Source organism: Tachysurus vachellii, chromosome 10 (assembly GCF_030014155.1).
Source record: "Tachysurus vachellii isolate PV-2020 chromosome 10, HZAU_Pvac_v1, whole genome shotgun sequence".
NCBI classification, from domain to species: Eukaryota; Metazoa; Chordata; class Actinopteri; order Siluriformes; family Bagridae; genus Tachysurus; species Tachysurus vachellii.
In genome coordinates, this window is record NC_083469.1 from 6,979,914 (window position 1) to 6,996,125 (window position 16,212).

General features: G+C 37.1%; 2 protein-coding genes across 2 annotated transcripts; both read left to right on the forward strand.

Annotated features, from left to right (window-relative positions):
• Positions 1–2,299: 2,299 nt before the first annotated feature.
• On the forward strand, positions 2,300–5,691 carry LOC132852062 (procathepsin L-like). The gene is made up of 9 exons (XM_060879089.1): positions 2,300–2,340; positions 2,537–2,663; positions 2,866–3,008; positions 3,122–3,319; positions 3,467–3,658; positions 3,851–4,016; positions 4,168–4,273; positions 4,925–5,026; positions 5,173–5,691. Exons 2-8 carry the CDS (start codon positions 2,564–2,566, stop codon positions 5,022–5,024), a joined length of 1,005 nt encoding a protein of 334 aa, XP_060735072.1. The 5' UTR covers positions 2,300–2,340; positions 2,537–2,563; the 3' UTR covers positions 5,025–5,026; positions 5,173–5,691.
• Positions 5,692–10,082: 4,391 nt separating this feature from the next.
• LOC132852059 (heat shock factor protein 5-like) lies at positions 10,083–15,714 on the forward strand. Its single transcript, XM_060879085.1, has 7 exons — positions 10,083–10,768; positions 11,602–12,075; positions 12,769–13,113; positions 14,091–14,182; positions 14,341–14,463; positions 14,560–14,680; positions 15,531–15,714. Exons 1-6 carry the CDS (start codon positions 10,270–10,272, stop codon positions 14,671–14,673), a joined length of 1,647 nt encoding a protein of 548 aa, XP_060735068.1. The 5' UTR covers positions 10,083–10,269; the 3' UTR covers positions 14,674–14,680; positions 15,531–15,714.
• The last annotated feature ends 498 nt before the right edge of the window (positions 15,715–16,212 follow it).

Consider the following 16,212-nt stretch of genomic DNA (forward strand, 5'->3'; position numbering starts at 1 on the left):
ACTACACTGCTTAGCTGACAGACAAACACAATCTACTTAAATTAAACATCGGAAGTAAATTATTAATTAAACAAATGCATTACGATAAATCATTACAATGTCTTTAATGTGTTTATGGCATTATCATGGATGCTAGTTCTGTGTATATACCACATTTTGTATTTGCTCATTATTTTCCAAAAAAATGTATACACTCAATCCTCCTTGTTACTTAAGAGCAAAATGTATTCGTAATCTGCAATAAAGATTGTATAAATTTGATGTTAAATGCATTAACATGCACATAAATGATTGATTAAAGTACATTAAGACAGTTTTGGGGTGGGCACGGTGGCTTAGTGGTTAGCACGTTCGCCTCACACCTCCAGTGTGGTTCGATTCCCGCCTCAGCCTTGTGTGTGTGGAGTTTGCATTTTCTCCTCGTGCCTCGGGGGTTTCCTCTGGGTACTCCGGTTTCCTCCCCCGGTCCAAAGACATGCATGGAAGGTTGATTGGCATCTCTGGAAAATTGTCCCTAGTGTGTGATTGCGTGAGTGAATGAGAGTGTGTGTGTGCCCTGCGATGGGTTGGCACTCCGTCCAGGGTGTATCTTGCCTTGATGCCCGATGACGCCTGAGATAGGCACAGGCTCCCCGTGACCCGAGGTAGTTCGGATAAGCGGTAGAAGATGAATGAATGAATGAAGACAGTTTTGGTTAAATATTTTTTTATCTCATGAAAAGGCAAAATTAAAGGATTAAAATGGCTAAATATAACCTCAATCGTGACTCAATTCTGCGGGTCAAACTAAAACTAAAAACTAAAGTTTCCATTAATGACTGTGGTTACAGTACATGAGAGTTACTGTGGCCAGCCTAAGACACACCTGTGCAATAATCATGCTGTCTAATCAGCATCTTGATATGCCACACTTATGAGGTGGATGGATTATCTCGGCAAAGGGCAAGTGCTCACTAACACAGATTTAGGCAGATTTGTGAACAATATTTGAGAGAAATAGGTCTTTGTGTACACAGAAAAAGTCTTAGATCTTTGGGTTCAGCTCATGAAAAATGGTGGATAAACAAATGGTGGATAAACAAAAAATAATATAACATACAGTATATACAAAAACCAAAAATGTATAAAAAGAGTAGTGGTTACACTGAAGACATATTGCACATAGGTAATATTGCACATTTTAAAAAATTTATGTTATTGCACATGATTAAAATACTTTGTTATTGTTTAGTATTGCAGTGAAACAGTAATAACAGTGTGTGTTATTGTGACTGGTTCACTGGGAGCAGCTCTGATTTTGATCAGTATTTAAGTCCATTGCCTTAGTTTCATGTAACCAGACCTTCAGACTAATGGCAGAAGGTCTGTACTAAACAGCAGCTTTTTATTGGACAAGAACCTCCTGAGGGGGTATCTGACTGACATGTAGAGTTTCCTGGCAGTTGGTTAGTGCACTGATTTTGGGCAGGATTACTGTCTGGAAAGAAAAAAAAAAACACAACAAAGTACATACAAAGAAGCAGTTTCTATTTGCTAGATTTTTAGGGAAATAGAATTTCTAGATGTTGATTAGACATCAATGATTAGATTTATTAGATAAAGTATATAAAAGCTGTAAAGGTTAATAGATTTAATTCGTTTTTTCCACTTACAATTGACCCTAGATCTGCGCATGGCCTTATCTGACCAGCAAAGCCATGGTTTCTTCTGTGACCTTATTGTGGTACTATTGTAGGGAATGCACAGATGAATTGCTCATTACTGTCACAGATGACAGCGACAGCAAGTATGGCATCCCAGGATGGACTATCTGAGCCTGTGGATTTGATTCCATGACAAGTTGATGTCTGCAATGTTGCGGTCCAAGAAACAAACTTTGTTCACAGGCTTAGTACACTGTCAGATAGAAGTGGTGTGCACCCGGCTTAGTAGACTTTATGAGCTGCTAAGTACCTACAGTGTTAGCCTTTTAAAGAACTACTGGATACCTGTCATGTCAGGAATACAGCAGTCAGCTCAAACATTTTCTAAGGCATTATAACTAGAACAGTTTCAAACTACTAACTCTGTCTTGCATGTTTTTTTCTTTTGTTTCCTTTTCTTCACCTGCTTCAACTATACCCAAGGAGGAAATAGTTAATTTAATGGTCATGTCCACCTGACTTTGCGATCATCTCATGTAAAGTTATGTAATTACTGCAATAAATGTGTATATGTTTAACTACTAGGTGTGTTGCCTTGTCTGTGTGACAAGCACCTGATTTGAGCCATGACATAGTGGCATATAAAGTCAGGAAACCCATTACTACTCTGCATCTGTAGAGAGCACAACAGAATCAGGTACGTACCACATACACCTAGATACACATTTTGTGAACTGGCTTTGCGCAGATTAATTATGTTTTTATTTTAAAGAACCAGCCACTCTGGTGAAACAGACAATCGAATTTCATGCAATTCAGAGACAAAGGATGCAAGTGTGATTGAATGAAAACAGAATGTGAATCTTTTATTCTGCTCTCTTCCTTCTACTTAGCACAGAGAACATCTCAATATTTGCAAAATGAGGGTTTTGATAGCTATCACTGCTCTCATGGCTCTGGCCAGTGCAGCCAGCATCTCTCTGGAAGACCTAGAGTTTCATTCCTGGAAATTAAAATTTGGTGAGAAATATTCTCATGCATAATCAAACTTTTTGTAAACATTAAAAAAGAATAGTAAGAACAAGAGTTAATAATCATTATACAGCAACAAAAATAGTTCAAATCAAAGTGCTTCACAAATATGAAACCAATTAAAAAGATTAAGGTATGCACTAATTTAATGTTTTTCATGTTGAGATGTCTTTTGCTTTTTTTCTCATAGGTAAGAGCTATAAATCTGTGGAGGAGGAGGCTCGGCGTAAGATGACTTGGCTAGAAAATCGCAAGCTGGTTCTGGTACACAACATGCTGGCTGACCAGGGCATTATGAGCTACAGACTTGGCATGACCTACTTTGCAGACATGGTGAGAAAAGAAAATATGTATATGGTCTGGGACTACTATTGAAAATGATGTCTGTCTGTTTGTCTGACTGTTTGTCTGTCTGTCTAATTTCACTGTATCTTTTTCTCTAACAGGATAACCAGGAGTACAGACAGTCTGTGTTTAAGGGCTGCCTGGGATCCTTCAACAAGACCAAGAAACACAATGCAGCTACATTTCTCCGACAGGCAGGAGGAGCTGTTTTGCCAGATTCTGTGGACTGGAGGGACAAGGGCTATGTGACTGAGGTTAAAGACCAGAAGCAGTGTGGTTCTTGCTGGGCCTTCAGTGCGGTAAGGGCAGGCTTGACATTTGGTTATGGTTAATCTGTGCTAGATCTAACAATTTACTGCTTTTCCAGGTCCTGCTGTGAATAACCTGTCTGTTTTCTTTGTTTGCCCTGTTCTCCATCTCTTTCTTTATCATCTGTCCTCTCTTAGACAGGGTCACTGGAAGGTCAGACATTTAGGAAGACAGGGAAGCTGGTGTCACTGAGTGAGCAACAATTGGTGGACTGCTCCTGGAAATATGGGAACATGGGATGCGGTGGTGGCTTGATGGACCAGGCTTTTGACTATATTAAGGACAACAAGGGAATTGACACAGAAGACTCCTACCCTTATGAAGCCACTGTGAGTGGAACATAAAAACACTCAGATGAACCCAATTTGATGGGCATTTTATACGTTTTTATAATTGTTTAAAACCCGTACTTGCTTTTGGTAGGATGAAATATTTTTACCAAAGCAATTATTTATTTTAGCCATCAAGCCTACTTTTTTTGTCCAATATTCATAAAGCACCCTATATCTCACTCTCCACAGGATGGGGACTGCAGGTTTAATCCAGACACTGTGGGAGCCACCTGCACAGGCTACGTGGATATAACCAGTGAAGATGAGAATGCTCTACAGGAAGCTGTGGCAACCATTGGACCCGTTTCCGTCGCTATAGATGCAGGCCACATATCCTTCCAGCTCTATGTATCTGGTGAGTCTTACACATACATTATAAACCAATCCTGTGTATAAACCAATCCTGTGCTTCCAGAATAATATGAATGCTATGATTTAGTGGTTTACATTTATTTAGCATAAATTAAAATGAATAATTGATTGTATAATGTTGGAATGGATGAAAGGAATCTACAATGAGCCTGAATGTAGCAGCATGGACTTGGATCATGGTGTCTTGGCTGTTGGTTATGGCAAGGATAATGGAAAAGACTACTGGCTGGTCAAGAACAGGTAAAAAATCTCATGAATACATTTAAGAAGAGTTTTTATGTGCTACTACAAACAATTACAGTGCCGTGAAAAAATATTTGCCTCCACCCTCAAGCACACTTTGATTAAGCAGTAGGCCGATGATCCCAAACACACCAGCATTTATTATTATTATTGAAAAACTTTGTGTAATATTAAACTTTGCTCTATAATCTGAATCATTAAGTGTGACAAATATGAACAATATTATACAAAGAAAAATAACTAATACTTTTTCACAGCACTGTATGATTTAGCTCACTTCACATTTTGCTAAATGTCTTCTGGACAGTTACATAAAATGAGTATAACATCCCTGATCTACACTAATAAAACATTTCCTGATATATGTTATACATTATACTTTGAAATTAAAGTTCACCTCCTGCATTAAAAATGTCAGTACTCAACTTGAGGATAGTCTTTGGACAATTGGAGTTAACAAGAAGAAAATGGTTACATAACTCACTCACGTTTTACAGTGTAAAGGCACAGAGGGAATATTTGATTTTTTTTTTTTTTTCAGTATTCCTATTCCTATTTTAAACAACTTTCTTAGTTAAGAAACTATCGAGCAAATTGAAGCCACTGGTCCACATTAACCACTAAATTTCTCATTGCTTTTTTTAACAGCTGGGGTCTCGATTGGGGTGATAACGGCTATATCAAGATGTCCAAGAATAAGAAAAACCAGTGTGGCATTGCCACAGCAGCCAGCTATCCTCTGGTTTAAAGGTCTGTACAAGAAAAATAAATTTATTTTAAATAATAGTAACTGACATTAATAGCTTTCAATTTATCAGTGTGTGTCAATATCTACTACGTTAATAAATCTTTCACATTAACTGTGTAAATTCTTACTCGATGATACTTTTCTGTAGGTGACTGAAAAACGTCCATTGCAGCATCTACATGATCTGATTATGTAACACTACGTAATGGAATCTGTGTAAAAATGAAGTAATTCTTTTTTTTTTTTTGGTGTAATATTGCTCTGTAAAACTGAATATTATAGCTGAACCTTATTTTCTACTCTTTCATTAAGTGGGCAGAAAGCATGGTTTGAAGACATACATGAGTATGAATGGAATAAATGGAATACAAAATAATAGAAATGTATGAAAAATATTAAAACACCGGACATTTTTAATACAATACTTTCTTAATACAGGGAAAATATTAAAAAATGAAAGAAGTAGAAGATGTGTCATGTGTGTGATGTGTCAGCATATTCTGACATTATTGGTACTGGTGCTTTTAAATTCAGCTTTACATGTGTGATCCTTTTGCTCTTTGTTCTATCTTTTACAATGACTAACTACCATGATATATATAAAATATCAGAAAACACAATTACTTTCTAGCTTTCTAAATTAAATTAAATAATATTGTGGCAACTATACTGACTAGAGATGCCTGCTGTGTTTTTGGTTCTGATACACTTTGGGGTGATACACTTTGGGGGTGTCTTTTTACAAAAAGTGGACCTCTTTTGCAGTTTTTCTCCTTTTGTATTTAATTATGAGGTTCAAATACTTCATTTTGGTGACCTTTTATGCACTAATCTGTGCTGGATTAGCTTGTCTGCTGGTATATCTTAACGAGCACGCTTTTTGATGCACCTAAATTATTTACTGCATTGTTGTCAAATTACTTCCTCATGTACCACCTTTGTCAGTCCATACACAGTTCATAAGTTTAAAGACCACACTAACAACAGAATAGATTTAATGAACTTTACTGAAGTATTAATAATAATTATTTTCATCATCATTTCTTGACTCTCTGTCAATGCCTCTTTGCTTGTTGCTGTATTTGTCTTGACACATGGATTTAGTACACTGGTCAGTTCCAATATTCTTGGGTGCAATTTGGAGAATGACCGGTCCTGTCAGATGCCGTTCTGCTGTGCACGCGCGGTCGCGCGCTCTGATCGAGTTCAGCTGAACGGCAACTCGCATGGTGTGTTTAATCTATTTTGACTTATTTAAGGGAAACTTTGAGACTGAAAAGTTTTAACAAGCTAACCTAAATAGAAAAGGAAATGAATGTTTATATAATTGTAATAGTAATGAAATTACCTCGCTGGGACGTAACAGTTACGTTGCCAGTAAGTTATGAAAATACCAAAATAGTACGTAACTGGATCGTACTTGGTTATCTCGCGAAGTTAGGAGACCGTAGTGGCGACGTAGTGATTTGGTACTGTAATGGTAATGAAATTAGGACGTAACAGTTACGTTGCCATCTGGTAAGTCATGAAATTACCAAAAATGACCAATAAATTACGTAACTAGTACGTCGTGTGTTAGCTGGGTAGGCATCGTAAATCAATTAATATACTAATCATTCCAGATAATTTACCCCACGCGGTCCGCTTTGAAGTTCTCAGAGGAACAAAGACGCGCACCGAAGGAGAGAAGCATTTCCATTGGCTCCAGTCTGCCGGTATTGGCCAATCACAAAAGTCGATATTGCACAGCCAATATCACTGAATATCCCACTATGTTTTATTGTTATAATTACGCTACGTTTATATGGATATTATATTGTAGACTATTGAGTGGATAAAATAAAGAAATCCTTTTAATTATATATATATAATTTATATATTAATATATTATTTATATAGTTATATATTATAACCCCTCCCCCATCATTCAGAGGCGATGCTTCACCGTGTATTGGAGAACTCTCTCTGAACTGCACGCGCGGCACACACACACACACACACACACACGTCCAGCTACAATAATGTATCATATTAATTTGAAACAGCAATTGATTAAAACAATGATGACAATAATCACATGAAAAAAACGACTTAAATTCTGGACCCCCTGCCTACGGGCTTGATAACTATTGTTGTTTGAACAGGAAAATTTTTGCATATTTCATCACATTCTATCTTGCCATCAGTAGTGTCAAATCTGCAATAAAATGCATTCAAATAATAAATAAAATAAATAAAAGTTTGACTATTACTTTCAGAACTATCATCCCTTTTATTAGACCTGCCCTTTAGTGTATTAAGTCCGTCCCATGCCTGTCTTGCCCTCCAGTTAGAAAATTACCCTCAATCTTATACCCCCCCCCCCCCCACTGTACTGTAAAATCTTACAATACTGTGTGGCCCAGCTGTTGTCGCCAAACACACACAGTCCTTCGCATATGGATTTAAATGAGCCGCACTGGAAAATGGCGCACATGCAGAGATCATATAGTTCATTAATACGGAAAAACTATTGATGTAATCGATTATAATAGTTTGTGCAATCCTTTTCGTACTGTGTCTATAACTGGCCATGAGGCCATCCTTAAAAATATTCTTGTTTGCCGTAACCCGACCGACCCTGTCAATTTAGGACCGACTCAATTTATTTTTTTTTTTGCTACAAGTCCGACTTGCCGGTTGTAAATTTGCGTTAAGACCGACCTTTTTTTTTACTCTTCAAACAACTAATAAAAAAGCAATTAAATAATATTAACGGGTTCGGGCACATTAATACATCTAAAAATTTCATTAAAACAGCTCAACACCGCTTTAACTTGGCACGAAGTTCTGGGGGCCGTTTCAGAAAGGAGGTTCAACCAACTCTGAATTTAAACTTGAACTCTGAGTTGACAAACCCCGAGATGGGAAACTGAGTTTTCGGTTACAGAACAGCTGAAAAGAGTTAGTTTTATTAACTCTAAGTTGACTGACTCTGAGTTAAGCGCGTGCACTACAACTAAAAAAAGCCATTATCAATGGAGCGCAGATATAACGAGTCACCATGGCAACAGCGTCAGACAAAAGAAAAGTCTGCATATTTCTCGCCAGCAGAGAATTTTAACACGTATTTAAACACTGCTGTATAAAACTATAGTGGAGTTAACATCAAATTTTAAAAGGTGTATTTTAAAAATGTATTATAATATATATATATATATACTATTGTGTATATATGTACCTTTAAAAGTTTTTTAAAAAATATTTTTTATGTAAACTTCTCCCTCTAGTTACACACTTTGTTCAATTCAAGGATAATTCATGCAATTGTATATTGTTTATTTCTTGTCTCTCCTTATTGTTCAAGTGGTTGATGTTGATTTGGGATTTATAAAGTAATTAATTAATAAGTAGACCAATACTTTCTAGAGATAGTAATTATTACATTAATCTAATTAGACTGGTTGAAGATGTAATTTGTAGTTAGTAATTAAGAACTATTTTAGAGTAAATTCCCAACTGTTATAATATCAGAGGTGAAACCGGAAGAACAGTATTTTATTTTATCAGGAAACAACACAAAAATTGTCAGAAAGCGCTTAAGAGCGAGGCACACTTTCCTGACCGCTCTGCCATCAGTAGCCTTACTAATATGTTCTGCATCGCCGATGTTATACACAAATCTGCCATTTGCAATGAAACGTAAGGCAACGCAAAGCATCTGCTCGGATGTAAGAGCATGGCCGCGATGGCTGATGTAAGGATGGATGAGATTATGGATCTTATTGACTGTAAAGAAAAACGGTACCGCTCAAATAAAAATGCATAGGGATGCCACTCTGGGCTCAAAAGAATTAATACAGACTCTTCATCAACAGGATTGTCCATAAAAGGACACGTCATTTCATTCATTTTACATTTACGGCATTTAGCAGACCCCCTTACCCCTTTATACAACTGAGTAATTGTGTCCACAAAAACCTTAGTGCACCTGGGATTTGAACCCCTGACCTTCTGAGCAGTAGGCCAACACCTTAACCACTGAGCTACCCCATCCCAAATTCGCTTTGCTGCGAACTGCGTAACTGAAATGTGGGCAATGAATGAGGTGTTTAAACGTCGCTTCCTCTTTAAAAATGGGAGGAGACCGAAAGAAACTCTGGGTTTACCGAAGAAAACCTGGGGCCTGTTTTAGAAAGCGGGTTAAGTGAAAACTCTGAGTAAGTTAACCCTGAAATGAGGGAAACTCTGGGTTTTCCGTTTCAGAAAGGGAGGTAAGTTAAACCCGAGAAAGCAGGTTAAGTTAAGCCCGTTTCTGAAAGAGAGGTAACTTATACTCAGAGTCAGTTACCATAGTAACTTACTCTGTGAACCTAACCTGGTCGGGAGCAGGTCTCGTTTTCTCTACTGCAGATTATTTAACTCAGCACGTCGTAGCGTCACCAATAGCGCAGCCAATAGGAAGCGCGCTCACATTAATGCAGGATTTAACTTAAACAACCCTCGAACTTTAATACTTAAAAGTTTAAATTGACAGATTGAGCTTAACTTTAATTGTTGATCGATTTACTTTAATTGACCTGCTGTTGTGGTCCCTTAATGTTTTAATTGCATTTTTTGGTCGCTTGTTTTACTCTGATTGGACAGATCCAAGCACGCGCTTATTAAATATTCACGAATTTGACACGAACGTTCTAGAATTACGGCGCCTCCACTTGTTTATGTTTGTACTGTATTTAAACGCTCGAGGTCCGCGCGTGCTTAAGTGTTTCAAAATAGTTTAAACGCTTCTGATTACAGGTTGAAACGAGGAATCTGCAGAAGGAGCCGAGATAATATCAGGTATTTGTGTAGGATATAATCATATATCAGAAATAATCTGATCGTGTAAGTTATATAGGCTATTCGTATAGACCTTTTAAATTATTTTACACTCAGGAGGCGAGATAATTCTGGATAGCTGTTGTTAATGGGAATTTTTTTACTTCTTTCTTTCTTTCTTTCTTTCTTTCTTTCTTTCTTTCTTTCTTTCTTTCTTATTTTAATTTTTTTAATTTATTGATTCATTAGTTTATTTAACTTTTTTTTTTTATTTTTTTTATTTATTTTCCACTCAGGAGGCGAGCTAATTCCGGATAGCTTGTTGTTAATGGCATTTTTTTTACTTCTTAATCAATCAATCTTTCTTTCTTTCTTTCTTTCTTTCTTTCTTTCTTTCTTTCTTTCTTTCTATTTATTCATTTAGCAATTGTTTAGATGGATAAACATGTATAGTTCAATAACACTGAGCTCTTATCTGTTGATTACAAATCATTTAGCTAGGATGGACGTCAACCGCAGAAACTTTCCCAGCAAGTTGTGGCATTTGGTGAATGATCCTCAGATTTGCTCAATCTGCTGGGATGACAGTGGGGAAGGAATACTGATCTGTCAGGAGGCCTTCAAAGCTGAAGTCCTATCTACAGCCAACAAGCGGATGAACAAGTACTTCGAAACGAAAGACTTCATCAGTTTTATTCGCCAGCTAAACCTGTACGGCTTCAGAAAAGTGCGCCCAGACTATGAGATCTCAGAGTGGCCAGTCAGCACCATGCATCACTTTTCCAACCCCAACTTCAAACGGGCTAACCCAGAGCTTCTGGTCAATTTAAAGCGACTGACGCCTTCCAACAAGGCCAAGCTTGTCGCTGGGCCAGAAGTGTCCGACCAGTCAAGACATTCCCATTCTCCGATGCGGAATTCCCCTGAGAACTCTGCTGTGGTCGGTCAGTATATGGGTATATCAGAACAAACTATATATGGATATATATCAGAACAAACTATATATGGATATATATCAGAACAAACTATAAGTCAATATACTTTAATTGACTTGCTGTTGTGTTCCCTTAATGTTTTATTGCATTTTTTTTATTGGTGGGGTGTTTGAAATCTCAAAACAAAATATTCTCAAATAGCACCTTTTCTACGTTGACCTACAATTTATTAAACAGCAGGATTTCATTTTGCGATTGAATGAAGTCGCAGTCACTTGTTTTACTCTGATTGGATAGATCCAAGCCCGCGCTTATTGTATATTCATGTATTTTAACAGAACATTCTAGAATTACCACACGTCTACCTTAGTTTTGAATTTAAAGGCACAAGGTCCAAGCGTGCTTAAGTGTTTGCAAATAGTTTAAACGCTTCTGATCATGGATGAAAACGAGGATTCTCCAGAAGGAGCTGAGATTCCAGGTATTTGTATATGATCTAGTCATTTATCAGTAATAATCCGATCGTGTAAGTCATGTAGGCTATTCGTATAGACCTTTTTTTTAATTTATTTTTTATTTATTTTACACTCATGAGGCCAGCCAACTCTGCACAGCTGTTGCTAGCTTGTTGTTGATTTAAATTTTTTTGATGTCTTAATCATTATTTATTTATTGATCAAATCATTTGTTAATGAAAATGGATGAATGTGTTAGATAGCTGCCTTGCTAACTAGTTAGCTCTTCAGTTCAACTGTCACAATCTAGTTAGCAATTGTCTAGATGGATAAACATCTATAGTTTAATAACACTGAGCTCTTATCTTTTGGTTACAAATCATTTAGCTGGCATGGAAGTCAATGAAATACTTCACTCCGTCCGGATCAACCGCAGAAACTTTCCCAGCAAGTTGTGGCATTTGGTAAATGATCCTCGGATTTGCTCAATCTGCTGGGATGACAGTGGGGAAGGAATACTGATCTGCCAGGAGGCCTTCGAAGCTGAAGTGCTATCTACATCCAACAAGCGGATGAACAAGTACTTTGAAACAAAAGATTTCATCAGTTTTGTTCGTCAGCTAAACCTGTACGGCTTCAGAAAAGTGCGCCCAGACTCTGAGATCTCAGAGAGGCGAGACAGCACCATGCATCACTTTTCCAACCCCAACTTCAAACGGGCTAACCCAGAGCTTCTGGTCAAGCTAAAGCGACTGACGCCTTCCAACAAAGCCAAGCTTGCCGCTGGGCCAGAAGTGTCCGACCAGTCAAGACGTTCCTATTATCCGATGTGGAATTCACCTGAGAACTCTGCTGTGGTCGGTCAGTATATGGGCAGAACAAACTATAATTTATTCTTTTATTTATACATACATTTATCTTTAGTAAATACTTTACCCTGGTCAGTTTCAAGGTGGATCCAGAGCCTGTCAAAATAAAACTGGTTGCTCTGAATGGGACGCCAGCCCATCACATACATTCATAACTATGTGCTATTTATTAGCATAACCCATCTATTTTGTGGCATGTAAGGGGGAGGATGTAGGAGTTATGAAATCTAAGTACATTAAGCAGCAGAAAGTACATTATGACAGTAATGGGAGCTCAGGATTGAAGCAGGGTTCTTTGGATCTATACTGTGAAAACACGACCCACTACCCCATAACTGTAGTAGCTGAGCTAGCTCTAGTACTCGAAAAAACGTTTTTTGGAAAGGTCAGTTTTGCATCAAGTAAGTAATATATGAAGGATTGGAATTTATAGAAAACTGCATGTAAGAATGATTTCTGGGCCCCGTGTGCATATTCAGACATCTTGGTCCTTTCCACCTTCCTTCTCATTCTCCTAACCGTTTTAGACCAGGTCCTTTGAAAAGAATTTGTAAGAATATGAAGGAATTTGTAAAGAAAACAAACAAAGAAAAAGTTCTAGCTATCTAACCTTGTTGCCTTGGCATTCATCTATACTTTTATTACTTTTTTTTCATTAATGTATGATTTGTCTCTATCTGTTCAGGCACAGATTTAGTTGAGCATCAAGGAACTCCTTATCACCTGTACTCTCAGCAGGGGAAGGGGTCCAACACAACACCCCAAACCCCCCAGGCATTTGTAACAGCTCATGGTGATTCACGCCCTGAGTTCTGTCACTTCCAGATGGATTTTTCGTGGGCACATCCATCCAGTCGAATGCTACAGGGCTCACATGGTGATTCAAGGTCTGAGTTCTGTCACTTCCAGACGGATTTTCCTTGGGCACATCCATCCAGTCGAATGCAACAGGGCTTACGTTGTGCAGTGCCTGATGGGAATTTAGGTGCCTTCATACCTCGCTACTCACAATGCAGACCTGATGCACCAGGTAATTAATAGTTAATAGTTTAATTACCCCAAGACTAATAACCAGCCCAGTTGCATGCTGCTGTAGCAAACACAATAGTATTGGGCATTAGTATGACGTATGCTTGCATGCAATATTGGATGTAGCCAGGTGCAATTTTTCACAATTTCAGTGTTGTGTCTTAAGAAGCAACAGATATTTGTTTAACCTCCACGAGTATCACTTTATCTATCCAACCTTTTTCCCAAATATAGATTTCTAGGAAATATAAATTAATATGACATATATTATATTATCAGTCAATATAATTCTATTATTGTACACAAATTGTGCTTGCCTGATCTATCTAGCCTCTAATAATGAGTGTAGTATAAAGCACAAAGAATGTAAAAATATTACAGTAATAAATGTATACATTTATTTATAATATAACATTTAACATGTTATTTAAAATAAAATCTTCATAACATGGCTTTCCTTTATGTCTTTAGTTCCACAAGCAGGCACTATAACCAGCAAGTCCCACAATGCCTTGCATATACTGCTTGTTATCAAAATGCAAGTGATTACAGCACTTGGCAGTGCATTTGGTTTTGTTTGAAAGCCTTCATATATGGTTTTTAACCTTATGTTTAATAACATATTTAAAGTGTTATTTGTGGTGCTTTATGCACATGATTTCTGTTGATTTAATGGTCCCTTAATTTGGCCAACCAGTATATTAGTCAGGCTTTACATTGCACATGATCTATTTCTGTGTACATTGAGTGTTTATAATCAGAATCAGAATACTTTATTAATCCCCAGGGGGAAATTGGGTAATACAGTTATTTTAAAACCTGATATTTCACCTTGCCGTTTAGTCCAGTAGATGGACACTAGGAGCTGCATTGTATTGTAATGTTGTTCCAGAATAACGGATTAGTGAGATGTCTGTAACATGTTACACAACAACGAGCCGTTTGTCAGATTTCATTGTTTTGTTTGTTTTATTGCAGAGTATCAGTGCTATATGCCAGGCTCCTTGGATTCAAACATGCGCTGCTCCCAACAAGAAGTTGCCTCCTACACTCATTGTGGCTTTGATCCTGTGAGAACTGAGAAACTTTTTTTTTAGTTTACGTACTAATCAAAAGGAATTGTCAGTGCAATAATTTTAGAATGTGTAGCTACAATAAGGTTTGATAGGAATGTAAACGAAAACCTTAATGTGTGCTGTAACACAGAATTTTACCACTTATTGTCCAGGACTACTCATTTAGCCACCGCCAGTACACTGTCCAGAATCCAAACTGGCAATCAGCTGATGCTCCAGATCCCAGGAAAAGTTACATGAACCTGGATACTGATGAAGTGGAAGTTGAAGTGCAGGTAAGTTTAGGCATTGCAGCATTGCAGGTCAGATGAAATGTAAAAATAAAACCTTAATATGTGCTGTAACACAGAATTTTACCACTCATTTTCCAGGACCTCTCAGTCAGCCATGTCCGTTGCACTGTTCAGGATCCCAACTGGCAAACAGCTGATGATCCGGATCCCAGGAAAAGTTACATGAACCCAGATTTTCAAAGTGGAAAATGAAATGCAGGTCAGATTATACAGAAAGTTTTATTATGCAGTTAAGTCACATTAGATGATCCCCATCAAGAACACCCCCTGTGCTAATAATAGACTTTGTGTAATATATATATTGTATGTACTATAAGGACCAAAACTCTGTATTGATTACCAGGTTTATCACTTAAATCTGATAGTTCAAGGCAATATACTGTGCTTCATTTTTAAATGGACAATTCAAGGCCATATTTCATGTAAACACTAACATGTCTGCTCCTAAAATGCACTGATAATTGTAGTTTTACCAAACAGCAGTGATGCACCTTGATACAATTTTTATTTTGACTTTGTGAGATTGATTTTTTTTTTTTTAATTAATGTATTTTTTTAACAAAAGTGCAAGGTAATAAAAAAACACTAAAACCATAACCTAACCATAAATTGTTTACAATGTAAATCAGCATGTGCAACTATTCAGCTGGTAAAATGCTGTTAATCTATACTACTGTATTTACTAAGAAACCTGATTAATTCTGTTCTTTGCACCTGCTTTAACATGAACACACAGTTACAAATTTGTTAATGTTTTTAGTCACTGCATGTCTCTTTCAATAAGTACACATGGGATGTACTGAGTCGGAATATCTCAGACAAGAATTTACAAAAGATCATATATCAGACCAACATTTCTAAGTAGTGCAAGTAGAGATTTCTTGCATTGGAAGTGATCAAGAAGAGAACATCTCTGCGAGTGGTATCCAAATGTCATAGTGTGACCATCATGACTCCAAAACACTGTTTATAAGGTGATAGGTTTGAGGTTATGCTATATGATGCAAAGCATTAGTGTGTGAATGTGTGTTTGTTTTCTCTTCATTCAGGCTGCTGCTTTCATCTCTATTTAGACCACCAATGAGAAGTCACCTGGGAAGACAGTTGATTATCAAAGCCATCTTTATTATTTCCTGAATAATTTATTTAATAAAAATATAAATCCAAGATGTATGGAAAACATTAATATACCAATAGCTCTTATATTGTATAGTTTTACTGCTGGTTGACTGAGGAGGCATTTTGTTTTATATCGCTGAAATTAAACAAATGTATTATTGCAAGTATTCATACTGTAATTATTTGGGAACAAAAGGACAAATTTAAACACAACTGCATAACTAATAATACAATAAAATAAAACATAGAACGTGTACAAAATAAGATATTGCATGGTCAGTGCAAAAATGTGAGACACTAAACTAGATACTGCCTAAAGTTTAAAGCCGTTAGATGTTTGTCTAAAGGATAGAGACACATGATGGCTAGAAGCAAGATACTGTTCCACCAATAAGGAGTTAGGATGCTCAAGCAGCAAAATGTTGTACTATCAGCATGTTTAGACCTTAGAAATAAATGTTTTGTGAACTTTGGTAAATTTAGACTTGACCTGGCCTGAGGAGGTGTGCAGTTCTAAACTGCATGGGCACTGTTGTGTAATTCCCTGTGATACCTGGAAAGGCAGGAACAAAATCTGCTTATAAACCATGGAGGCACCAGCAGAGAAGACTA